The sequence below is a fragment of the Electrophorus electricus genome, chromosome 11 (assembly GCF_013358815.1).
Source record: "Electrophorus electricus isolate fEleEle1 chromosome 11, fEleEle1.pri, whole genome shotgun sequence".
Classification (NCBI taxonomy): Eukaryota; Metazoa; Chordata; class Actinopteri; order Gymnotiformes; family Gymnotidae; genus Electrophorus; species Electrophorus electricus.
Genome location: NC_049545.1, coordinates 7,288,728 through 7,316,504, shown reverse-complemented (window position 1 = coordinate 7,316,504; position 27,777 = coordinate 7,288,728). Strand labels below are relative to the sequence as shown.

At 40.5% G+C, this 27,777-nt stretch overlaps 1 protein-coding gene across 4 annotated transcripts; it reads right to left on the bottom strand.

The window, feature by feature from the left end:
- Positions 1–547: 547 nt before the first annotated feature.
- On the bottom strand, positions 548–27,777 carry pax2a (paired box 2a). 4 transcript variants are annotated; one of them, XM_027015796.2, is made up of 11 exons: positions 27,192–27,777; positions 25,260–25,425; positions 24,218–24,415; positions 20,702–20,787; positions 20,294–20,413; positions 19,329–19,373; positions 13,087–13,262; positions 10,487–10,607; positions 3,173–3,274; positions 1,347–1,433; positions 548–891 (listed from the first exon to the last, which is right to left on the bottom strand). In XM_027015796.2, the coding sequence occupies exons 1-11, from the start codon at positions 27,232–27,234 to the stop codon at positions 815–817; spliced, it is 1,221 nt and encodes a 406-aa protein (XP_026871597.1). In that variant the 5' UTR covers positions 27,235–27,777; the 3' UTR covers positions 548–814. The 4 variants fall into 4 exon arrangements, with proteins under 4 accessions (XP_026871597.1, XP_026871598.1, XP_026871600.1 ...); XM_027015797.2 differs by lacking the exon at positions 19,329–19,373; XM_027015799.2 differs by lacking the exon at positions 19,329–19,373 and having other exon boundaries at positions 548–872.

Genomic DNA, 27,777 nt, shown 5'->3' with positions numbered 1-27,777 from the left:
AGAGAAAAAGAAACTGAAAGATCAGTAAAACCAAAAACAATAATAACAATAATAACAATAATTTAAGAAATTTATTTTTTAGGCCATTCAGAAACACAGTTACCTTTTATTCTTAGCATTCAGACTTTTACATATGATTGTGTATCACAGGATATATGTTTCTGATATTATCATGTCATCATTCAGAGGCCACAGATGATCCTTTTGACAGCGGTTGGAGCAAAAGCTTTCTACTGCAGTTCTAGCCTTCTCTGTAACTGTGCCCATTGCATTACTGTCCATGAGAGGTAAGACACAGGTAAAATGGTAGGACATTGGCAAAGGACAATTCCAGATACCTCCATCAATCCTTGGTCAAGGATACTAAGTACAGTATGTAACTAAATGCATTGTTGATGAAAAAGCAATAAAAAAAAAACCACCACTTGTTACGTTGTATTTTTCACACTGTTTGTATTGTTTCGTATCTTATAATATATATATATATATATATATATATATATATATATATATATATATATATATATATATATATATATTCTTTCAGAATCTTCCCAGAAAATTGTTCAGTCAGTATTCGGCGAGTTGAAGAATGAGAGCTCTTGGGTTGATGACTATGCGACGGGGGGATGGGTGTCGAAGATATGCATGAGGCAAAACCCACCGTTGCTTGACACTCCTAATCTCAGCCTGAGCCCGTGAAACTGAAGATTGTGGAGCCACGTTCAATCCCGTGAACCTTAATGCCATTCAGACTGGTACAATATGGAGGCCACAACCATGGTGCTGCAGTTTGATTGGGTTGCCATGGTAACTAGTGGCGGTCATAGGCAGTGGCAGCAGTGGGAGGGGCAGAGCCCCGGGATGCGGCACTATAATAATAAGGGGAACCTGGAAGTTAACAGAAGAGCGGACCGTTTGAAACCACCCAGTGCACCACAGCAGAGGAACATTCAGGCCCACTCAAAAGCAGGATAGAATATAAGCTCATTTTAAATCATTATCAGGGAGTTAGATCTAGACTGAGAAATGAAACGTATTAATTGTTTCATAGGTAAGGTAGTCTTTATACATAAGGTAGAATTTTTTAGTCTTCCGAAAAAAAACCCCAACTTAATTATAATTGAAAGATAAAAGTCAAATTTGCTGTTACATCGCTGTTCAGATAACTTGAGGTCAGGATTGCTGCAGTACACTATGATAAATGTAAACAAATTAAAACTGAAAATTTGCCTAATGTCATAAAATAAAATGTGAATATAGGAATTAAACTATACTGAAGTTTCAGTTTTCAAAGATTATTTAAGATATCAGATGACATAAAGCAAATAAGTGTTAATACTCACTTAATAATGCTGGGTTGCTGAATCTCCAAGCTTCATTGTAGGTTGTATATTGTGGATGGGAGTAGGGGTTTCCTGAAAAATCACTTCCTAAAAAACCAAGACAAACACACAATTACATGTGATTTACTCCTAACTGAAAGTAATAAAATATTCACTTCATTTTATGTATCTCAAACCAGAGATAATGGCATATTGTGGCATTTGATTATAATGATGTGGTGCAATTTTGGATAAGCAGGTGAAACATGATGTTGTTTCATTGCTTGTGAAGTTTTAAGTCTTTCTGCCTGGGCAGCCCTAGACCTCATCCTGGTGTTCCTTTCTTTGATTTCAGCCATTCTGCTGTTAAGAGTTCCCCTTCCCTGCTTTCGTCAAAATTTAACTTCCAAAAGCTCCCCGACGGACTCGTTGCTGCTCACACACGCCTTCTTTATAAAGCCTGGATTGGACTTGCAGGGAGCAGGCGTGAGTGTGAGCAATGCTGTTGGTCCCCCACGTTTCTTTCTTTTATGAGACAATAAAGACTGGGGTTTATATGAAGCCGGTGAGGAATGGCTTTTGGTTTAACAGTGTTTGGGGTCTGTCAGTAAATCTTAGTCTTTTGGGGACCAGATGAATGGGAGTGCACATTAAAGCCATGGCTCCTGGATTTAAGAGGATTTCACAGCGCGTGTGCCCACTGAAAAGGAATCTTTGATGAAAACAAATTTGATGTACCTCTAAAGATATGTTTGCCCAACAAATGAATTCTGTCACTGAATTAAATTTGCCCAGGAAAAATGTATTCATGTTTGTAGACTGGCCAAACTCAGAGAGGCTGAAGCACTCAACAGTGAACAGCAAGAATCCTTCCCTGTTTGATGTAAAATATTTGTTCTCCAATTTTCACCCACTGTATGTTTGCGCACATGCTATGGTGTGACCTTTGTGGTCGATGTTATCACCTGTCCCAGTATAAGGTGTCTAAACCATGCTATTCTAAAGGAGCTATAGCAGAGTGCTGTTTGGGCTCATACGGTATTGTACAGTACAGAACTGGTGTCGTGTGTGTGTGTGTGTGTGTGTATGCTATTTGGGGAGAGGGCACCAGGCTGTTGCCAGATTGCATCCTGTCCTGGTGGCTGGCAGTGAAACTCAAGCTGGGTCCCTCAGAGAGATAGTGATTTAAATATTTACAGGCCTTCCCGCCCGCTGTTTTGTGACCCTTAACTGTTTGCTGTGAACCTGAACTGCAGGTTAAGTAGAGGGGGAAAGAGATACGCTCTGCACCACTGGAGGCTGGGGCCGAGAGAGCCCTGTTTATCGATGGTCCGTGAGAACACTGGGGAGGGGAGGGGGTAATGAGCACTGGAACCCGAGTGGAACTGAGAGGAACTGTCCTATATCCCGCGCCCTGATCACTTATTGAGCAGCACTAATTTGCTCCCACGCAGCCAATAAGCAGGCTCATGCTTCCTTACAGGTCAATTACGTGTACAAGCCGGCCTCTGATTCACACTACCCATCAGTGTCCTTAATAAGACTACATTCACTTCATGCCTAGCCCTCCTTTTTCAGAACGTACTAAGCATTATGGGAAAACACAAGACAGGTATTTAGAGGGTTTTACCTGACTCTGGATTTAGACACCAGCTTCAGTAGGCATTTTTGTTTTGCGTCGCAATAAAAAGTGAACCCCCCCCCCAAGACATTTCTTCATGAACTTTATATTGGTTTTGAATGACCTCAGCTTTCCTGAAGATGGCCAATTGGTGAGGACTACTGACTGAAAATATTATGAGCTCTCTTAAAATTAACAGCCTCATAAAAACAGTAATGTCACTTACCAGGGACCATTCCAGCAAGTGTTGAGGTGGGGTAGCTGCCTTGCCCAGTGGGGGGGACGTGTGGGGGATACCCTGGAAGAGTTGTGCTGGCCATGTCTCGACCTGAAAGGGAAGAGGAAAATAATGTATGAGCAGGTCTAGGACTGAGCAGGAGCAGGACGTGCTTCAGTTCTACATATACAAATCTGAATTCTAATAAGTATTCTGTCCTTGATTTTTAAGGATATTTTATATATATGAATATATGCATTGCAGGTAAAATCACAATTGCTCTTTGATGTACTGTAAGGTATGGTATTGTGTAGACTACAAGGCTTTTCTCAGTAAAGTTTATGGTGCATAAAATAAACTGGAAAACTGCCCTAAGCATTAAATAGTGATAAAGTAACACACTGGGAAGATATGTGACCTTGAGCACAACAACAATAAATGCTTTCAATCATATAAAAGCATTTCCTCTTCATTTACACTACGCCAATAATTCTGCAATTCTTAACCTCATCAGTTATCAAAGAGAATGCCAGCAAACCAACCACAGATCATTAGAAAGACAAACAACGAGGCTATATTGTCTACAACTCATTACTGTGGTCAAAGATCATCTCCACTCTACCCCACCATTCAGAAACTGCTTACACAGCAGAACTGGAAACCACGTCCATGGCTTTTCATTCTCTCCATGTCATCCAGGCATTCAACCCTCCTGCGCTTCCCAGGACAACACAGACAGCCCTGTCCCACTCAGCCCTGTCTTTTTTTTTTCATAAAGTTACAAAGCTGTAGAGAAATGCTGTTTTGAAGTGGAGCTAGTAAAGACCTCAGCCCTCCTGAGGACCAGGGGAACACATTCAGTCCCATAATTGTGGGTGGCTGGTGGCTCTTTTGGCTGAGCCAGTGGCTCTCACTCTGGAACATGTAAACCTCATGGCCCTGGCTAGGCATTCACAGGCCCCTCTGCTGGCCCCCTGGGTTTGTCAGCAGTAGTGCCAGTAACAGTAATGGAAGAAAGTGTCCCCTTAGATCCAGAGTCATTCATTGTTTACCTACCATGAATGTACTAATGGCATTTCAGAACAACTACACTCCCAGCTACCAGTCCAAAGCTACTGTCACTACAATAGTGATAAGGATACAGGATTTAATAGCTGATTTCAAAAAGAGGCAAATTTAATTATGTGAACCTTATAATAATCAATGCTGTCTTTTTAGCACTGTCTCCAAGATACACAAGACCCTTGTGGAATTCCACACCCTTATTTTCCTGTACATCCAGTTCAAAGTTCACAAGTCTGAGTAGTAACCTCCCTTAGTGAACATTCACTTACACTTGCATGCAGCACAGAGCAGAGCTTATTCCGAGGCCGAGTAGCAGGAGTAGTTTAGCATGGCATACAGCAAGGGCAAACTGAGCCATTCTGAAATTTTGAGACGTTTTGAAATTTAAGCATCTTCAGTTGATTTTTGAAAATTTTCTGAAAATGTTCTGGTAATATATGCAATTGTGTATACTGTGATATGGATATTTTTAATTTGCAAAAATAACAATTTTAACATTCTTTGGTGCATCTGTGCATCAAGGTCAGCAAGGCTTTTAATAAATAAATAAAGGACACAAAATACACAATAAAATCTAATACCTGCTAATGCTACCTATCCCTGCTGGTACTAGCCTAGATAGGATGTTTTGTGTTTTTGTGCCTCCCACAATTAATATGAAGAAATCATAATTTATGAAAATGGTAAAGAACGTCCATGGTTTTAGACAAACATACAAAGACACTCTCACACACACACAAAAAGTACATGCAAAGATCAGTAATATGCATAACTGCAAATAGATCTGGAGGGATGGGTGAAGATATATCACCAGACCTTTCCAGATTAAAATGGCCATCATTTATGGTAGCTCATGGTTCTGGTAGCTAGTGGTTCTGGGCTAGAGTAGGACAGTAGCTGTCTCCCCCCAACCAGCGCAAGGTACATTTTTTTTCTCTCCAGTGGGGCTGTACCTGCTATAATAGGCTGGCTGGCATACTGGCCGTAGCTGGGGCCATGGTGGGCATAGGCACTGTAGCAGGGGGTGGAGGCGTCTACTGACACGCTGGACTGGAAGGGCAGCAGTTCCGCTAGGCCCAAGGCTGCCAGCGAGGAGGGGGTGAAAGGAGCCAGCGAGGCCTCGTGTGGTTCTTGCTTAACACACACCGAGGACGACTGGGACTCTGCCGGGTGGAGAAACAAAACAAAAAGCCACACACCCAATCAGACAATGCACAGGCACACACACAAACACAAAACAAACAAACAAATGAAATAAATAAATAAAAGGAATGATGAAGAATGGATGTGTTGAATGGGACCAGTTGAACAAAGCCAACAGCAGAAAGATACATAATTTGGATTTGTCTTTGTGTTTTAAAACAGAAGACAATAAGCTCTGTGTGCTCTGCTGTGTGTGCAATATGTTCTGTCCCAATCATTTAGATATGTTCTGGAGTTTGAAGTGTTTGTAAAGACCTTAGAGACATATGTAAGTATGAAGTGAGTGTGTATAGGTATGTATATGTGAGTGAATTGTGAAGTTAGCAGGGGTGGAAGAGCAAGACACACACATGCTGTTAGAGCCAATGCTTAGTAGCTCACATGCAGTATTCAGGGGGGCTGATCCCCAAATAATTACACTGTCGATGCGTTAAACACACTTTGTTAATGAAGCTAAATGCAGTCATCTCCTACACCTTGTAAAAGAGAGAGAGCATTTTTTGTTTATAAAGGGACAGATCCCACTTTCATTCCAAACCCTTGGGCTTTTCTTTAGAATTCTTTAATCAAAACAAGGCAAAGTATGAAGCCAGCGACAGGTATGGGTATGTAAATGAGCTACCCAACTCCAGGACAAAAGTAAATTATTGTTGTGCAAAAACAACAAAAAAAAACAAAACATGTGCAATGAAAAAGCTCAATCCTTATTATCTACATGAGCAATAGGAATTATTTTAACACATTGTCTGATGTGTTGTTTCATTACAAATGTATATTTCACATTTTTAGGTAGTTTTTGTGTATTAAGAAATAAAATAATGCTAAATGCCAACAACCAATTTTAGGTCTCCTCGATCAGTCAAACTCAGATAGTGGGTAAATTTCCCATCTGTTGTAGTATTAAAATTCATAAAAGAAAAAAAAAAAAAATTAAAAGGATGAAACCCTTCAATGAAACACCACAATTATCATCACCTGGCTGATGAGACTGAACATCTTTCATTCATCTTACTGAGTTGCAGAAGCATAGATAATGTATTTCTCTCTTTCTCTCTCTCTCTCTCTCTCTCTCTCTCTCTCTCTCTCTCTCTCTCTCTCTCTCTCTTTCTCTCCCTCTTTTGCTCATTCCCTTTTACTTCCTCTCCTGGTAGTGTGGTCTATGGGGAGGGCACTCACAGCTCCATGATAGCCTCATTAGCTGCATCCCAACTATTGTTGTTTTACAACCAAGCTGTGTGCGGAGAATCCCTCATTAAGATAAGTCTCCTTTATGCTGGATGCAGCCCTGACAGCCTTTTCAAACTAAACGCCAGGAAATCAGGAAACGTAACTGGCCCCTTTCACAGGAACGTCCCTGTCTGTGTCAGCCTGATGTCTGCATCCGCCTGTAGCACGTGAATAACAAATGTTACTTTTTAATTGAGAGCTTGTTGCTGAATATAAAATTGTGTAACCATCCACACAAAACAGGTAGAGGGGAAGTGTAAAGCAAACAGTTCAGATGACTTTGTTTTACAGAAGGACATGTTGGCCATGAAGCCCAACTTTAAAATACAATCTATGGAGGCCAATCAGCAAGAGGAAAATAGGATTTTGAGAAGGGAATTAGGTCTCCTGTTTTCATGCCCTGGACTATGCTGTTGTCAGACAGACACGGGCACCATGCTACGCAGACCCAGGCTTAGTGTTCAAGATCAGTGAACTCTGAAGCTAATCAGAAGTGCTGTTGCTTATTGTCCCACAGATGAGCACAGCCTGCAGACAGGAAGGCTGTCAACCTCCCGATGACTGAGATGGGAGATAAACCCAGGTCTGTGCAGGGGCTTTCACACAGCAGAACACATCACAACACCAGCCTGAGCTTTAGATTCCTCTGTGTGTGTCTCCCTCCTGTGTATGGTTTCACATGGGTGCAGATAGTCGGGGGTGGGGGAGGGGATGACCTTCCCTTTTTAAACCCAGCAGCTACAGCAAAGTCACCCACGTGAGACTCTTTAGGGGATTAAATATTTTACATTCTTCATGACAGGGACACCTTCATGTTTGTAACAGTAACAGCTACTAAAATCTTTGACCTCAATTTTCAAGATAATGAGACTAACAGTTTATTATAGGCCCACCACAATAAATAAATAAATAAATAAACACCCCAATGAATTATAACTAAGCAAACAAATTTTGGAGAGGAAAATTAAAGTTGAATTCCTTATCTATGTGTTAAAAGTCATTCATTATCTAATGTGTGCTCAAAGGTTATCATGCTAGTGTTAGGATGAAATAAGCATTAATTTGGGCTTCCAGAGCTGCAGGGGCTCTGCTGTGCTGAGAGACACAGGTAGTTTGTCACAGGGCCACACATCAGGCGCCTCAGCCTAACCGGCTGCCTGTTGTTTGCTGCTCACTGGAGAATAGCAAGCCACACTTAAAAAATGGCTCTCTGGCGGATATATTTCAGGCCGAGTTCATCAGCGGCATAGGTGGACACAATGCAGCCTTTTCTTCCCCTCAGCCTGTGTCTGCTGCTTTTCCTTCGTACTTCTCCTCCACTGTGCTTTTTCTTTCTTTTTTCTTTTTTCTTCCTTTTTTTCATGGCCTCCAGACATGGAGCTCTCTTGCTTTCAGGCATGCTGCTGCCCACCCCCACCCCCCACCACCTCTCTGAAGAGATTTGGAACAAGGGAGATCCCTTCAGCACCTGCTCAGGTTTTCAGTGGGTCAGAGGGGTGCCCATTTACACGGTGCCATCCCACTGGCACCAGGAAGACTTCCATTATATGCCTCTGCAGGGAGGGCGCTTAAGAATGTGCACTGGCCATTCATTCTGGAGCTATGTGCAAAACGGCCTTTTAAAAGACAAGTCATATCTGGAAAGCAGCCAAATTCTTTTCCATACTTGGAATAAATCATGTCTTTGTTGTTTTCCTTAATGTTAATACATGTAAGTGTAGGAATGTGAATGACTCATATAAGAAAGTGTCTTTGGCCCTGATAAGATGGCAGGGCAAAAAAATGTAAAGGAGAATTTACCCCAAATTGTCTCTGAGCTTGAAATGTAAGAAACAAATATTCAAGCTATTTCAATTTTAATAATTGCACTTATTTTCTGTGACAAAGCACATATTAGGATTAGCTGCAGCATGAGGCATAAAACACATGTCTCTTTTTTGTTTCCTCCTCCACTGTCTAACTATGCAAGTGAATTGCTCTATGCATTTACTTCAATATTCGTTTAACTGTTTAACTAAATCAGCTGTGGAGAAGAAACATCAGACTCTGCCAGAACCAGGTCTGCTTTGCAGTGCGTTAATCTAACTAACACTGCTCCCTCCCTTTTTCAGGGATGGAACAGCAGTCCTAACTTCTTGCACTAACAAGATAAGGACTAAACAGAAAAGAGTCATGTCGGCTATGCCTTGTGCTGCCCTTAAAATTCTAATTTCTGTTTTGCAATGAATAGTTCATTAATCATTCATCTTTAATAGATTATGCAAATCTCATGGCATAAAATCAACATGATCAATGACAGCGTGAATTTTAATTGGCTCAGGAAAACATTGCAGGGAATTGCCATAATCTCCAGCTCTATCCAATAGCATAGAGTCATTTATTCCAAATTGGCTCTCAGTTTAAATGCAGAGGATAATTTAGCACCTCTTTTAACTTAGCCCTTATACCCATTTCCACAGTTTATCACATGCTGGAACACCATAACATCCAGTTATTGCATATCACTTTGCATTACTAGCCCCACACTACATTATAAATGGATGAATACAGCCAAAAGTAATTTAAAATCCTATGTGCCACAACCTTATGTTGTACCTTTCCAAAAAGTGTGCCTTTATGCTTTAGAATGGTAGCTGCAAAAATAATTACAGTATCATTACATGTTTAGTAATACATATAATGACTTAGCATTTTGCAAGCCCTCAACCCTTTTTTTTACGGTTTGACAGAATTTACCACATACTGAACAAAACACTTTCATTATTAACCATTAGTACATGCATACTAATAAAGACTTCTGCCACTATTGAACTAATAAACATCCTTGTTTCTAGATGTGGAAAGTTTTGTTTTCTGGCGTGCGAGGTGGTCTGCACAGAGACCCCCTGCGAAGGCCCATCCCAGGTGCAAGAAAGGCCACCTGCCATGAGGGTGCTCCCCAGACCGAGACTGCTTCCATACAAAGGACAAAAACACACCTTTCTTCTCCAGGGGCCCAACTTTCTGGAGGGAATCCTACCTCCCACATATTACTGAGAGGGGAAAAAAGCCCTTTCTTTTCACATAACACTGGCCAGCTATCATTTGAGAAGGGGGCACAGCAATTTTCAATCATCCTGTCCTACGCCCACACAGAACTCATTGGCTTTGATGGCCCCTGCATAATTATGTGAATTTTATTAAAAGCTCAGCGTATTAATCTCAGAGCGACAGTTGGCTATCAGTAAACTTAACCTTCTCCGAGGTAATAACAGCCGCTACAATGAAACAATATTTCAATTAGCCAGCTTGACATTAACCACTACATACCAAAAGACGACAAGTAGGGGGAGGGTGGTATTGCTACAGGACTGCAGAGCAAAAACACAGAACCCTGGTTCTTGCCCAGTATCTTTAAAATAGAATCTAAAGAAAATGTCCTTTATACAGGGGTTTCACAGAGGAATGCATTGCTTGCTTTCATCCTTCCTTTTTCGGTGGAAAGGTGACAGGTGGAAGAAGCGCATCAATTACTGCATAGTAACGTGCTTGACACTGTCCATCAGTACTGCCAGCCTCAGCTCAGAAGATCCCACCCTGCCATGCAACTGCAGCTGTCTGTTGTGAGAGGCATTCTCACACACTGTCAGTCAGGTCACACTAATCTGAGCACTTTAGATACAAATGCCAGATTCACAGAGTCTCAGCTCAACATGTAAAGCTCACTTTAGCTCTCAACACAAACGAAAAAAAAGTCACAAATACACACGCCAAGGATGAACCCGTATTCTAGCCGTGTAGCAAGAATACTAACGGCCTGGGCCAGGACAGGTGATCCCGCTCTCTTACCTGTCACTACTGGGTAGCTCTGTGACACGCTGGAGCCCAGTTCTGAGCTGGCGCTGGTCGACAGACTGGGCTTGACCTCGTCCAGTCCTGGGTTCAGTGCTGGTAGTGAGTATTCATTACCCTGCCAATGAGGGGGACACTTTAAACAGGCGCACAGCAGAGCTCTGTCCCTAACTCTGTACACACGAGTTGTCCAATTATACAGCTTTTGAACTGCTTCTGAATTGCCAGGCACTGGACATGTTCCATTATCATATGAAGCAATGTTTATTGCTTTGTCTGGAATTTTTCCCAAATGACTGTTGTATGTAGGTTTGGGTATAGCACTAAGATGGGGGTACAAAATGGAAAATGTGCCACCAGAGAAGGCACCAACAACATCTAGGTTAATTTACTAGCTGCTCAGCTGATAGGTTTGCAGCTTTTTAAATGAGCACCTGGATTACAGTGATACCAGAATTCTGGAGTATCTCCCGTCTCCCCATTCACACAGAGAGAGACTGGCGGGCCTGCATGTGTACTTTAGTGAGAAAGCATGTGCGTTTAGAGCGCATATATTAGTCGTTTTTTGAGCACGGCTGAGAGTGGGATTTGGAGCACGCTGAAAGGCAGGGGTGTCAGCTGCCTCTTTGTGCTTGACTGCAGCCATGCCGCTGACCAGCAGAGGCAAGAGGCGGACTTGCTTTGTTCGATTACCGACATGTGGCCCCGTTTCTAGGGCCACAACCGACCACTTGTAATTGTTTTCTTTGGAGGGAAAAATGATGACACAAGCAGCAAAGAGAACAATTAAAGAGATTTGTATAATTTTGGTTGCACAATAGATTTATGCCCTATTTGCTGAATTGAATTTTTGGTGTGCAGTGATTATCTAAATGTGATTTGTATAATGATGATATAAGTTGTTTATTAAATTAGTCATTACATAGTTTCCTAAAAGTTTCTTGAAATTTTCAGCAAAAACAATAATCATGGAGGCTTCAGATTCTCAAAAAGTACTGACGTTATGCTAATGTTTGCACATGATAATAGGAATGGCATAGCTTTTATGAGGGTGGGAAAAAGCTTGTTGTAAGTGTGTTACTGCATTCTTTGCACTATAGAGCTTTTGGGAACTCAACTTCTCAACTTTGCACTGTTGTTATCCTGATGCAATGAGACTTCCGGGTTCTGTGTTCATCTTGTGTGTGTGTGTGTGTGTGTGTGTGTGTGTGTGTGTGTGTGTGTGTGAGTGTGTGTGTGAATACAAACACACACACAACACACTTGGGTGTGTGCAAATGTGTTCGTGCATCTGTGCTCCTCAATGGACTGGCGTTCCCAAAGGGAAATGCTGTGACCCCGGTCTTGTCTGCCTCTATCCCAGATAAACTCTAATTGTCTGATACAACTGTTCAGTGGGCCAGCGGCGGATGTTCCTCTCTATTCGGCCTGGCCTCAGATGCACGACAGCCATTTTATCATGCAGATAGGGGCAGGTTGGGCGTGGGGCAACTGAAGGGCCATCTGAAAAGGATGACCAAATGGCTGGCAGAAGTGTGGGAGGGGTGAGTCCATTGAGTTCAGCATTTCCAAAATTGCTTTTTAATGTCTCGCTTCAGACACCAGACATTGGCTAATAGATCCGCCCTTTCAAGAGTTAAAAAACGGGCCAAAAAAGAGACCAGTAAAAGGGACTGCAATCTGATTAATATTATGCTGAATTAAAAGTGATTTTTCTGGACTGTTCCATGGCCATTTTTTCCTCACACTTAACCTTTTTCCTTGTGATTTTAATACTTTCTCTGGTTCTCATTGTGATTGCAAGTCATTTCCAATTCGTTTTGGTATTGATCTTCCAATAGAAATCAGTTTTGTAATTAGCTGCAAATTAGGCCCTCTACTAGGGGTGAGGGCTGTCCTCCTGATTTATCACCAGTGTAATTCACCACGATTGGATAGAAATTAAAATGAACTCAATTAGGCCACTGCTTTTGTGTTATGGGCCTCCATGTGGAGTTTCAAGGGAAAAATTAATAGTCACTTACTGTTTAATAGTCTAATGAAGGTAAATAAAGGTTTAAGTTTAGGACTTTAACAAGAGGTTGCATACACAATAACAAGAGGTTGTATATTTATTTAATCATTTTTATCTTTTTTGGTGAGGATCTAGCTGTAAATTAGGCTGCACTAAGGACCTAATATACTAATGCCTTTATAGAGCATATGTGTTTAGTGTGTACTCAATTACAAAGGATAGTTTTAAAGATGATTTTATGCATTAGTGTGACAGTGAAAATATATGCATATTTTAAATCTATATCATATTGATTTATTGTTTCAGTAGCTACATGGGACACTAAATATAAGATTGGATTTAAAAGTAAACAGGAAATATAATTTAAAGATAAAATATTTGGGCTATTTTAGGATTTAAAAATCCATTTCATCATGGATCAACTAAATGGGTTAATATTATTTTATGGCATTATTAAAGTATCTGATGCATTTTTTAGTATAGTTAAATTAGATGTTTATCCATGAGAGAGAGACGTTTGCTAGCTGATTTTTTCATTGTATTTGATCATGGCCATTTGCCAGTTAGCCTTGGTGTTACTGACCTGCTCTGGCTTGATGTGCTCTGACGTTGGGAAGACGTCGGGGTATGATGGCCGCTCAAACACCCGGTCCAGAGCCTCCAGCTGCTGCTGAGTGAAGGCATCAGCCCTCAGGTGCTTCCGTAAACTCTCCACACTACCCTGAGAATCACTGTTTGGGCCAGAGCCATCTGAGCCATCTATGAGAGGAGAGAGGGACAAGGCCACATGCTAGTAGCAGTCATTATGGCCCCATTTCACTGAGGGGCAGGCACCCAACCCCATCACCCCCTCACAGCTCAGGCTAGTGCACCTCTCAGCACCCGCAGTGAGAGCGCAGGTGAAAGATTGGAGCATATCAGTTCGAATTCATTCAGCACTAGCCTCAAACAGATCCTAATAGCTGTGGAAAGACAGCACGAGAGGGGGAAGGGGAGAGGCAGAGGGAAACGGGAGCCACAGAGAGAGAGAGAGTGTGGGGAAGGAGAGAGGGGAGGAGAGAAGGTGAGAGTCTTCCTCCACCTCCCCCTCCTGGTTCAGCATCAGCACCATCATCATGTGAGAGGTCTGCAGTAATTGATGGATTACCTTCAGTGCAAACATAGACTTGTTGGGAAGACCATGCTTTAGTATGAGCTGTAGCAAATAGGGGGTGGAGGGGGTTTGTGCTCTCATTCGGCGGCTGGTGGAAATGGAGAGCTATTATTTAAAGGCACAATTTCCTTTAGAATGTAATACTGCTTTCACTTTCAGATTGCTTTTTCCTGGAAAAATGGGAGGCTGGCTACAGCTTGAATACAATTACACTGCTTGACTGCTAGCTTATGCATTTCCTTCACACCCACTGTCTATAAACAAATGAGCATTTTCCTCTCAGATTCTGACCTCATCACCTTGCTGAAGCAGACGCCTTGGATTCTGCACTGTTTCATTTTGCTCTTGAATGCCCCCAGTAAACCCCCAGTGAGCCCCCAGTGTGCCCCCCACAAACATACATGCAACACGCCAGCCATGGCAGTGGCCACCAGCCCACCCAGCCTATGGCTTTACTTCCCTTACAAATCTGTCATTCTAAATTTGCAGCAGATTATGTTCTCTCCTCAGTGCGAGTGTGCTGATATATGATATGCAAGGCCTCTATTGATTGCCTGATCTGGTGGCAGGAGGGAGGCGAAATGAACTTGAAATGAACATCATGCCTCAACTCATTGTGTGTATAATACTCTACTTAATCCCACATTTTTCTGTGCTATGGAATTCAATTGATCAATCATGTTCCACTGATAGTACCATTTCAGGGGCATTATTGCCATTCTACCTGCCAGCTTGACCTTTTTTCAATGGCTGAAGCCACAGGATGAACCTGACTTTCACAGAAAAATGGATCCATAGAGGGTTGTGACAGAGAGCTGTATGAGTGTGTGTGAGTGAGAGAGAGAGAAGTAGAATCCAGAGTAGGGATACACACACACACACACACACACACACTAGTAATCCCTCTTGTGACATGTATGGTTTTCATACGTTTTTTCCCTGGCATTATTTGAATCATTCCATTTTTGAGGTCAGGCATTTCTTACAGACTGCTCCCTTGGGGGCCTTTCATATGGCTGTGTGTTGTTGCTGTATAAAACTCAATTGTTCTCTTTGGTACAGAAGAAAATAGAGTCATTAATTACTTTCTATCAGTTGGCCTAAGTGCAAACTGCGATCAATAAGCAAGCGTTTGTCATTCACTGTGGTACAGCATGCTTCCCATACTCAAAAGCCCAAAGCGCGCAGAGCTTGACACGGGGGACACGGCTACAGCCTGCTGTGTGGGGGCTGGGCTGCACTTCACTCCTCTACAATAGTCAGAGGAGATCTGGGCTAGAGCAAGGTTATATCAGCCATTCCTGTTCTTGCATATTCTCAATTCAGCATGCTCTGCTTACCATCACGTTTCAAGTATATAAAAATGCGTATCACTCTGACCACTAAGAAACCACATAGCTTTTGATGAGGAATGCATAGGAAAGAAATTGTGTGGTCCCTAGTGTTTCCTGCTGACTGATGTCTCTTTAGTTGTGCCGCATTGATCACGTTGGGATACTTTTGGGTGTTTGTTTTGACATCCTCTTACATTAGCACTCTGGTGCTATGGGAGCAAGACTCTGTCAGATCAGATAACCAGAGTCCATAAAACACTGCCCTCCTGGGTTTGCTCCTCCAGAGAGGGTAATTCAGATAACACTAGCACAGGAGAGAGCTAGAATTTCATCACACTAGAAAGATCGCAATAGATATCGTCAAAGATGCTGTAAAGGCTGACGTTGTCAGTAAGGAAATCATCTCTAGCCCACCAATTATTTGATATTGTTTTTCTTAGACAGAGTTAGCATATTCAGACCAGCAGCAGAGAATACTAGCTGTGAATATTTTAGTTTTTAGCTTTTGTATGCATTAAGAGTAAATGGGTTGTGTGGTAAGGGGTTGTCTGAGCAGGAGTGACATCCTGTAAACAGAGGGACACTGCTTCTCTCTTTCATCTCCAGCTCTTTGCAGATAAGATCTGAGTGAGAGAGGGGAGAGAGAGAAAGGAAGAGTTTTTGGAAGGCAAATTATGTCGTCCTCCTCTTGGCCTATGCCTGACCGACATGATCATATGCTTGCTTTTGGTTATTGTTTGTTTTGCCCTCTGAGGTGACATGTCATTTGGTTCTTCAGAGCGGAATCACTGAATTCCTTATATGAAAAAATTATGCTAGTAAATTTTGTTTCCTGAAAACCAGTTTGACACTTGGTGTGATGACACACAAGTACACCTTGAACCTCCCCCCCATGGTTAAAGAAATCCATTTTAAGATAGCATACCTAAAAGCTCGCCATGCAAGAGAGTGGGAGCAGAGAAAGAAAGAGTACATGAGCAAGGGGCAAATACACCTTCCATGTCAGCTGTACTTAGTTTAGTTAGAAAAAAAAACTATTTATGAAAGCCATGGAGCAGAAAGTCTGCACAGCAAATAACTGTATTGAAGAGATGAGAATAGGAGAAACAGAAAGAGAAAGATTGCTAGGAGGATATAGAGATAGAAAAGGAGAGGGAAAGAAGAGAGGAACAGAGCCAGAAAGAGTAGAGAGGTACTTCTTCTGCTGCTGCTGGTGGACACAACACTACCGGGGCTGTTAATTTCCTGTTATGTTGCAGCTTGTTTAAAAGCTTTATTAATTCAATTTAGCTCTGCTGGGCAGGGTGCAAGCTGACAGTGAGCTGAAAACCACCAGCTCTGGCTTTAACTCTCGCTTGCTCTATCTCCAATCCTCTCCTTCTCTCTCATTGTCAGAGGGGGTTTCTCCTCTCACCCATATCACACATCCTGTACTATACTCACACCAAGTCTGTCATTTAGCACACCGGCCTCGTGTGATGCAACGTTCTGGAACGCAATTAATGAATGCATCTTCCTCTCTCCCAGTCGCCGTCTCTCTCACTCTCACTCTCTCCCACTCCCTCGTTCTTGCGCCTTTTAAAACCTGAGTAATGCAGCGCACCATTAATTCTCAGCATCAGTGCCCATAATTGACTTTTCTCTGACATGATTCCACTTCAAGCGAGCCACCCTGTCCTTAGACATTTCCATGCTGCGGATTTGCGAGGTGTCGTTTTGTGAACGGCCTGCCAGCAGACGGCAAAGTGAGTCTGCTTGAATGCAGATGTATCAGCAGAGCAGGGCACAGACCTTTTGTGTCCTTTGATAAGGAGTCCCGACACCTTCTTCTCCCACGGTTCCGCTCGGTGGCTCTGCTCAAATCTGGGCTTTCTCTTTCATACAGAGGCCATCATCATGATGAGATCGGTGGGATGTTCTTATTCGATTTATACTGAGGCCAATCCATTTCTTGGTTTGGATGTATTTCATTTCTATTCCTCTTTTTTTGAGTAGAATCCATATTGACACAATAGAATCTTACAAGCCATGAAATGGAAGCACAGGCTAAAGAATCCTTGCTGTAGGCCATACTATTTTAGCATGGGGATTTGAGGTGTACCGGGGCTGTGCTCTCAAAGCCACGCCTGTCAAATGAACAAACAAGATACAAAGGGAAGTGACGAAGCCTTGCGTGCCTTGACCATGATGGCATGGGCCATGTGCATGTAATCTTTTTATCATGATAACGTCAAATAAATAAGCTCCAGTGCCTTTTAAATCACACTGCTTTAATTTTCCTCACACACATGTGCACACACACTTGTCAACTCCCACAGTGGTTTCAACTGCCACATCTGTTTTTTTATGTAATTTATTACAACCATCCTCAAATGTTTAAACTCCCCGAGTAGCTTTGTGTTTTCCTGACTCGATTTATATTGAGGATAAAGACAGTAGGGAGAGTTGGGTCACACCAACCTGCTTATCAGCTATAGCAAGGTCACAATCAAAAGACCACTGGTGAGGGTGGGAGTGACATGTAGGCACATATTCATATACGCCTACATGTTATAACTAACATGCACTTAATTGTCTTATTCTGTATAGAAATATTAATGGTAAAATTAAAAAAACCAAAAAACACACAGGCTTAATTTCCCTCTTTTGCCATTAATGCATTTGGCATGAGAGGCATTCTATTTTCCATAATGAGATACACAAATAAATCTGGCAATGGATTGAGGGGCCTGCGAAGGCAGCAATAAGGTTGAGGCGCATTCTGGGTGTGCTGGCGTAATTGGTATCACTGCTTGCAGACATATAAACCAATCTTCACCCAGATAGGACGGCAGCTCGCTCTCTTCCCCTTTAGGCTATTTCTTTTGTCTTTTCAATAGCTTGTGCATCCCTGATAGAGGAAGGGGGATGTTAATTTGTGAATTAATAGCTTTTCTCTCTAGAATTGCAAATTCTCTTAAATGTCACTATGTTCAACGTGCAGGGAGCTATTGCCACCAAAGAACTAATCGAGAGTGCCCCCCCCCACACCACGGTTAACATCACCCATAGCCAGCGAGTGTAACATGCTACTTTTAATTTGCAATAACACATGAAAATGGCAGATTAATGACTCTTATGACACCTATGTCCCTGAAGCTCCCCTTACGAAGACCTGGTGTACATAACGCGTGTCACACTACATTATCTCCACAACCCTCTTGTAATGGGCCCTTTTTTTCTTAAAGGGCACAGCCAACATCAAATACGGAGGCTTCAGAGAGTAGGGCTCTGGAAGCAAACCACAGTGGCCTGAGGCTCTCTGTAAAGAGCCAGCATTTCTCTACTCACAATAAAACTGGCGAGTCAACTTTTCTGTCAAATCTGGCAGTTTTAGTCTGTGTTTCATTTGGGTTTCTCAATAAGCGCTAGTCTACCTACCCCTCAAATCGGATTAGCATATTTTCAGTTATGTCATCATCTAATGAAGGTGACACATGCATTTGCCAGCCAAATCTGGCTCAGGTAGCCCAAGGCTGCTGTGCTGCTATGAAATTGAAACCAGGCGCTGGTGGAGGAGCTCCTCCCTGATGTCTCTGTGTGAAAAAAGGGCTAACTTTAAATAACCCACAGCTTTTTGGACAATTGGCACAGTATCAAATAACCAGCTATGAGGTCTTCATTGGGGTCACAGCATGTCATATGTAATCAGTGCAAAGGTGCTAAGTATCTACATGTAGAAATTCTTCCAACCTGTAATCCAGTAATGCACAAATAATATATATGTATATGTAATATCAGCTTCACTGCTAACATTTACATTTGTCATAACAGTGGTGCTAGTAGTCATCATTGCAATAAAAATCATAGTAAAGTTGTTAGGTTATAATAATATCAAGATGTTTATAAACATATTTAAGTTTTCCAGGTAAGTGATCTGCAAAACAATTGTCACCTATCCACTCACACTTACATTTAGTAAAATGTAATTAAACTGTTTACCACCACTTGCATTTGAGTGTTCATATGACTTGCTATTTATCTTCTACTCTTCTCTGGTCTTAGAGCCAGGCAGTGGCAACAGTGGGGGAAAAGGTTCACTATAGCTCTAGTAACAACATACCATGCTGTGGCAAATGTTATTTGCTACAGACACTTTCTCTCAAAGTTTATATATGACTCAGTACTCTCCCCAGAAAGATATCATTTCTATCTATCTGTCTCTGTTTCTATCTTTCTCCCCCTCCCATCTACACCCGGGTGTCCACGCACACACACACACCCTCACATGGCCACTTGATCAGAGTCGAGTGGCCCGTGATCGAGCAAGCAAAGAGAAGGTGGGCTAACAGAACTTACAATATCCTATTTTCCTCCCATCCAAGTGGTTGCCACTCCAGAGAACTAAAGAGATGGAAACATAAAAGAAGCAAGTAGGCCTGCTTTGATAAATGCTTTAAGAGATCATTTCCAACCACTTCCCCCTCCCTCCCCTTAACTATGGCTGTCTCTGTCAGCTTGTCTGGCGCAGTGCCACACTGCTGTTTATTCACTAGCATTCTTACGTTGATTGTTTGAAGCGCCGAACAGCCATTAGGCTTCAGGCAGTGTGTGCCCTCTCATTTTTGAAAGGAGAGAAAATGCTGGTCAGAACAGGTCAGCATCCCTATTTTTGTATCTTATGTGGACTATGGCTTCAGGTTGTGGTCATTTTAAGAATCTCTAATGCAAGAAAAGCAAGACAGCCAAAAACTCATAATATCTTAGTACATTAAAAAATTTACTACTCTAACAAAGAACTCAGCCTTCGTTATTTAAGTTGTAATAATGTGCATGATTGAAGCAATCAAAAAAGAAATTTTCAATAAATGAGAAATTAATAACAATTAGTCTAAGCATGACATTGTCTATGCTAAACTAATTCAAGAACTTCACAAACATACCTTTAAACGAATCTGAAAAACTAAAGCATCTGATATTTACAAAGGAACTAAGCTCTGACTACTGCCATGAAGCCCACCAAATGACAATGCTGCATGCAATCATTTTCTAGTTAGTGCTGAGATACAGTATGATTCAAAAACAATGAAGATTTAGCTCCACAAAAAGCAGACTAACAACCAGCTGAATGAAACAGTCCAATCTGCTTTACTATAAAACAAGTCCTCTAAAAACGCTTAAACAAAATGCTTCTTCCAGCATTATTAAACTGCCACCTTCATCTCCCCTCACATGCAGTATTTGAAATTACTAGTTGTTGTAGAATGGCAAAGAAAAGAAGCTTAAGAGAGGTGCAAGCAATAGATTGTAATCCATTCTCTTACCATCATCACGCTTTCTCTTTTCACCATTGGAGCGAGGGATGCCGAGGATACCATTGATAGAGTAGGAGCCCACTGGGTCATTGGAAGCACTTGATACAGGTGGGGAGGCTGTGCTGGGCACTGACAGTGCAGAGAAGAAAGGTGACACTAAGGAACCTTCACTACACTACTGACAGTAATAACAGCTCCTTCACTACACTACTGACAGTAATAACAGCCCTTTCTCTACACTATTGACAGTAGTAAGACACCATACTCTACATTACTGACAGTTGAAAGAGACCATTCTCTACACTACTGACAGTAATAACAGACAATTCTCTACACTACAGACAGTAGTCCCTGTATTGATTTGGCTTAAGTCTTGAAATGAAGTGCCTTTTGTTATGAGCTAGTCATCTGCCTTACCTATAGTGTGTCCTGCTGTGGTGAGTGTAGTTCCCGTCCCATCTGGAGAGGGATGAAAAGGCTGTTGAACTTTGGTCCGTATTATCCTATAAAAGCAGAGAGTGTGGTCAATATACTACCAGATCCAACAGCTACATTGCCCAGCAGAGGTCTTTTGCATACATATACAGATCAACTATGGGATATGACTGCTGAGTTGTTTTGGGGCCTTTCTATAAAGAATATCTGATTCTGTCACAAATAACCAATCCAAAGGCATTAGTGCCAATAATAAAAAAGATGTTTGAGCCCGAGTAGGAGCTACCCTAGAGAGAGCAGATTCAATCAAACAGGATCCAAGCTTTAGAAATATGATAAAGTCTCCCTACCTCAAAGGTGTGATATGAGGGAAAGTCTTCATTGCACTTTGGTCTGAATGATCTTGCAAACAAAGCATGAAATCACATCAATTCACCTCAATGATGGGCTTCACTGCCTCGACCTGGCCTCAACTTTAATAATCTCTCTCTGCCTCTCGCTCTTGCTCTCTCAATCTGTATTTCTCTATATCCCTCTCTCTCTCCTGGTATTTTTAAAAAAAAAGTGAAGATTGCTTGTATACTGAGACTGCTGACTTCCCTGATCAGACCTTTTTTTCTAGCAACAACATTTGGGACTGCCAGTGTGGACGAGGTCCTATTGATTGGGACTTGCAGATAAAAAAGTTGGGAATTAATAGTAGAGGAGAACAGATGCAAATGGATGGCTATAAATTATATGTGACAGGAAAGCAATAGTGTCTCATTGCCTCACAAAAGCCCACTGCAACATTTGATGTCTTTAATCTGGGATATACTTCCGAGAAAAGGAGTTGTCACCCTATGCTGCAAAAACACATTTATATTATTTGACTCCACATTCTTAACATTATAACACACAGTATATATATATATATATATATATATATATATATATATATATATATATATATATATATATATATATATATAATTTGATGCTAAATTATATTTGAAATGTAATTTTGTAGGACATGTAGTTTGAATCAAATACATGCATGTACATGTGTTTATGTGCAGAAAAACTAATATCATTTCCACAGATAAAATAGCAGCTTCTGTGCAATATTTTAGGGTCGAACTCCTGTTATAGGTTTTATTGATGTAACTTGTACAGGTTAACTACATAGTTAGCACTTAAAGAACTTTTCTAATATGATTGTTCAGTTTTTCCCTTTCTGGTGTTTCACCTTGGTGTGCCCTTTGGCAAAATCTACAAGCTTTTCTTGGAAAAACACACATCAATATTTTATTTTAATTTTTAACATCTAACCATAACAATGATTTGACCCTTTGACTTAGACAAGCTATATAAATTCAAGGACTTTATCTGGAATCCATGTTTTTTCTATTGAATAAGCAATCTGGAAGGTAAATTAATGACTTGCCATAGTGTTGAAATTCCCTGTAGAAATACGAACGTATGAATCAATAACATTGAAAGGCACTTAGGATCTTGGTGTTAGCAGTGCTCAGAAGTGAGTGTGTGCTGGTGACTCCTCGCAGCTTGGAGGACACTGCGTCCACCCACCTCTGCGTCCACCCACCTCATGTACAAATCTTTAATAATTCATGCAGAGAAAATGTACTTAAAGCTGGGATGTCTTCTAATGTCAACAGAGCAGAGGTCAACTACCTAACCTCACAAAGTATGAGGGGCATACTGCAACAACACCTGTTTGAAAAGCATGAGGTCTGTAGCCTGACCTTAATATTTCAGCAAATTGAGGGTAATGGGTTAATGTGTCCATGTCGATCCTTAAAACACGGTAAAGTTGAATAAAGAGGCTATCGCTTTAGATTTTTATTTTTTTTGGCCGATATCGTATTCTTGACCAGTGATGCCGCCTGTTCATTTACAACTACACAATTTGAAGCTAGGTTCATAGTACAGAGGCATTACGAAATAAACAGAAAAACATTCATCTGATTAATTATGATTTAAAAATAAAATTATTTTTATTTATTTACTAAGTCCATACATAAACAAAGGTCCACACGGTGTTCTTTCAAAGCACTCATTTTAACATGATTTCACGAAAGTTTATTGGTTCCGCTTTTTTTTTTTGTCATTATACGCGGATTTGGAGTTTACCACATACATGTGTTGAGTCCTGTTCAAATTGCCCTTTTTAAGCAGTCACGGTGCATGAAATGAATTTTTTAGCTTCTCTTTCTCCCACTTTTTTTTTTTCCGAGGAAATGTCTATAACATGGGACGGCCCATGATCTCTTTTCAGCTCATTAAAATGTAATGCTGCTGGCCAACTCTATGGAACAGTGCTTCCTAACCAAAGTTCATTACTCTCGCTCGCAGGTAAGCCTTTTTCACCTTGTTCTACCACCTTCCTTTTTTTCTGTCTCACTTTTCCGAACCTTTCGTGTTTAAAGAGAAAATTAAAGCAATACCCGAAGAGCTGTTAATATTGTTTGTTTTACATGGGAAGTGTTAGGCTAATATTAATAACGCCTGCATTGCCGACCGTAAGGATTATCCTGCAAAGGTCCGCACCTTTGGATTATAAAGTTTCCGCAAAATGAAATAAATTGAAATTGAAAAGACTATCAACCCCCCCCCCCCCCGCATTCTCCTAATATTCAGACCAATAATAATAATAATAATAATAATAATAATAATAATAATAATAATAATAATAATAATAATATCAGCTAATATCACATAATGCAATAATACATTAAGACAAAACAAGATTTAATTTACTTAAATCTGTAGACCACATTTTCCCCCAGGGTTTATGCGTTTACTCACACTCTGAAGCCTTATTTCACAAAACAATGTAAAACAATTCCAGTCAAATATTTAGCATACACAAACTGAACTTTCATTTGGTCGCCACGTACTAGCCTACGCTTGATTTCCGAACTACTGAATTGAACAGACCAGGCTGTGCCCGTAATACAGTACAGAGCAGTATTGAACGACTTTGTCGCGTGTTTCCCGGTGCCATTGGCTCTGGTTACAGAGTATTGATTAGTTTTAATCGAGACAGATGTGATTTTCGCGGTCTCGACCATAGATCTGTTGTTCACTGCGGACAGGTTTGGGATTGAATTGCACGTTTGAGACCACCCTGAGAGGAACTTAAAATGGCTTAAACTTTATATATAGAAATATTCCTTTTATAACGTCATGCCTACAACCACATTTTCTGTGTTATCTGCAAAATATTACATGCCATGTACTATTTATACATGTTCCATGTAACATTTTTAAGATTTCCATCTTCCACTTAACGATATACTACAAAAAGTCGTTGGGCAATCGATTACCGAAAACTGACAATGGAAACAGCGTTATTATGATATTATTTTACCTATTGCCTTGTCTAATATGTCAAGGGAAATATCGACAATGCTTTCATGTGATTGTTATTTTTAGATAAGTGTCATAATGAATCTGGGTGGTGTTTTTTTTTTTTTTTTTTTAATCTCTGTTTACCTGTTGATAGATGATACGCTTGGAACTGTATCGTTGTCACATACGCCTTCGGCGAGAAGTCGATCTCTGATTTCCCAGGCAAACATGGTGGGATTCTGCCTCTTATATTCAGCGATTTTATCCACAACTTTTGGAGTCGCCACTTTTGGTTTGGACCCCCCAATAACTCCAGGTTTAATACTGCCAGTTTCGTAGTATCTGTGAGACAAGGATGATAATTCATTGAATTTACTTTTCCCCAATACATTGCCACTTCACAAACGAAGCTTTATTGTTCTTGCCCAGTTTTATTAATAGTTCTATATTTTTTATTCATTTTTCTTCAGTTTAATTGTTCACATTATACCAATATCTTACCGAGGTTTCCGTGACCTTTTTTGTACCCACCGATAGGCTTAATAATACAACATGAATATCATTAGAATTAGAGGTGTATTGCCAACCAAGATGACCAACACTAGAGAAGAGCACATGTGCATGTATTTATAGTAATATTTGCATAGTAATATATTACTTTTTAAAGCGCATTATCCTTTTAAATGGTATAATGTTGTCTCCATTCGAAATCTTTTTCTAATACATCTAAAAAGGTTACACTACGTAATCGTATTTCATAAACAACTGTAATTTCCCATGCACCCACGATTAACACATGCCACCAACATATACGCTAACTCATCTTTCTATCGAACATTCCTAGTATATAAAACAAAATACCTTAGCAAATCCTTTTGATAGCTGAAAAATATGTCAGAAAATTTAAGATACATCTATAAGACGTTCCAGATAAACAGTTTGTTCTCTTTCCTGAGAACAATAACTCATTATGAAAAAAAACTAAATCTTATCACCAACGGGGAGCAACTTAGGACAAAACGTTTCCTACAAAGTAATAACCGATAAATGTGAGGCTAATGTTCGATTAGGCGTTAGCCTTCTTCAAATTTTTGCCGACCAGATATGGTTTTGAGGATATAAATGGGTAAATGGCTGCATAGCTATCTGTGCTTGATTTATATGGGGCGACTTGTTTTTCGCCTACCTGCCGAGAATTTTGCTGACACAGCCATGGCTGACCCGTAGTTGTCTTGAGATGTCACAGGGTCTGACCCCTTGATGCGCCAGCTCCACGATTCTTTGCCTAACCACGTCAGGTAGGGGTCTGCCATTCACAAACACCCCGCCTAGCTGGTTTACACCCCCATGCCCTATATGGGATACAACAGCACAGACACGAAAGCGTAACATTACATACATATAGAAGACACGCTGCATTGTAGCTTAAACCTGGCCATTATATATGCAGTCTCGCTTTACTGTTTTTATATGTTTGAGTTCTCTCTCTCTCTCTCTCTCTCTCTCTCTCTCTCTCTCTCTCTCTCTCTCTATCTATCTATCTATCTATCTATCTATCTATCTATCTATCTATCTATCTATCTATCTATCTCGCTTTCTCTTACACTCACAAACACAAGCGCACACACATGCACACGCACACATACACACATATTAGAACCTATGAACTAACCGTAGGGCATAGGCCTGCTTTAAAAATGCAATCACTTAAACACCAAAACACGGAATCAACATACGGCAAGTTTCAACATACAAATGACAAAGTCGGTGCATAAACGTGTTTAATCATTGGACCTTTTTGTAGTAAGAGTAGAGTGATGTTAATTGTCAGACTTAACCAGACCTACTTCTACACATAAAACGCAAATGATTAATATGATCGATCACGCAATTAAAAATACACATTTATATAATACTATTATTATTAATATTATTATTAATAATATTATTATTATTATTATTATTTTGTTTTTGATGATGATGATGATGATGATGATGATGATGATGATGATGATGATATTAGTGTTAGTATTAGTATTAGTATGTAGCCTAGTTGTTTTGGTGGCACTGCTGTATTAGTGGATTAGTCTAGGATCCATAACTACTAAAAAGGATCCATAACCACTGGATTGTTGTACTTTTCTTAAGGACGGGAAAACTGATAAAGTCATTTGCTACTCTAACACAGTAGCGAGTTAGGTAGTATTTTTCCCTACTATTCGATTGCAGCCAAACACATGTCGCACAGATTATGTTTCAAGCTGTTTAATTTTCCTTGCACAATTATTGTAAATAATTAAAAAGAGCTTTGATAACTCATATTACAACGAAGACAAGGCAACTGCAAAATGATTAAGAATTAATTATTTAAATTGGACTCTGGTAGACAATCATCTTGTTACAAACTAAATAATCGATAAATATTTTTAATATTGCATTATTTGTGTTATATCTATTTTTAATGAAAATCGCAAAACTTGGCACATGATGTCTTCCTTTTGACAGTTTTAGTTCCAAAGTTCTTGCAATTTCCATACCCTGTTATGGGTTTTGCTTGTATATAAAATTATATAAATAGTCTAAGTGTAATTTAAGCAAAGATCACAACAGCGATCTTACATTTCACATTTTCAGTCAGTGAGTTGTTGAGCTGCATTTTTTTTTTTGTTTAAAATGTAAGAAAAACGCATTCGAATATTTGGCTTATAGTAACTAGCGCAACTAAATGATCAGCAATTTAAACAGTAAGTGTTCTTGAGCGTAATTAGCACATGCTATTTTATTGTACTGGATTTCATCGACTTTTTGTACAACTGTATCTACTGATACTCAATAAAGGGTAACAAGTACGCATACAGCAAATCATCTCAAGAACCGTTTTGTCGCTGCATTGTAGGCCATGTATTTATTATTATTACTACTCCAATCCTTCCTAAATTATGAAAAGTCTCATTAATAAATTCTGGAAATCCATATCGAAATCGTGATATATAAGAAGCCGTATAAAGTTGTTGCCTATATAAGTTTGTCCGTGCATTACACAATGCATAACGATATTCTCTTTTCCTTTCATTTTCTTAAAAAAAGATTTACAAAGAAAAACTAATCTTTTACTCACGGTGCATCGCCGTGAAGGGGTCTGCCTTGCAGTGAATATCCATGGGATAGCAAAGGAAGGAAAGATAATCGACTGAGGTCGCCGTTTCGCCTTGATTATGCAGGTTTAAATGCGAGTTATAAAATTGCTGTCCGTTAATAGTCGAGCGCGTCCGAGGCCAGTGGCTCGCAGAAGTTCTTCACCACGCGACGAAGTTTATCTCTGGTCGTTCAGTCCGTTTAGTGACAATGCAAAGCTGGATTGCAGATCATGTCCGATACTCAAAAATCTTTTACGCGGCAATATTTGCGTAACTGCTCGGTCAGTGGATGTTTGTTTGCCACATATTTAGAGGAACGCAGATGCTGGCGTTTGCGTCTCCTCAAATGTCCACACTTGAAACTGCAGTGTAAAATTCCTCGATATCGGGAAGCGTTTCTGGTTAGTCTGGGGTATAGTCACATACGTGCGGGGATGACATGGAAAAACATGGATACGGCGAGTGTCTCTAGCGGTCCCCCTCTCTTCAAGAATGGGATGTGCCTGTTAGAAGCTTTGGGCTGAGAATGAAAGCCCTCTTCGCAGTGTGTCTGTTTCTAAAAGCTGC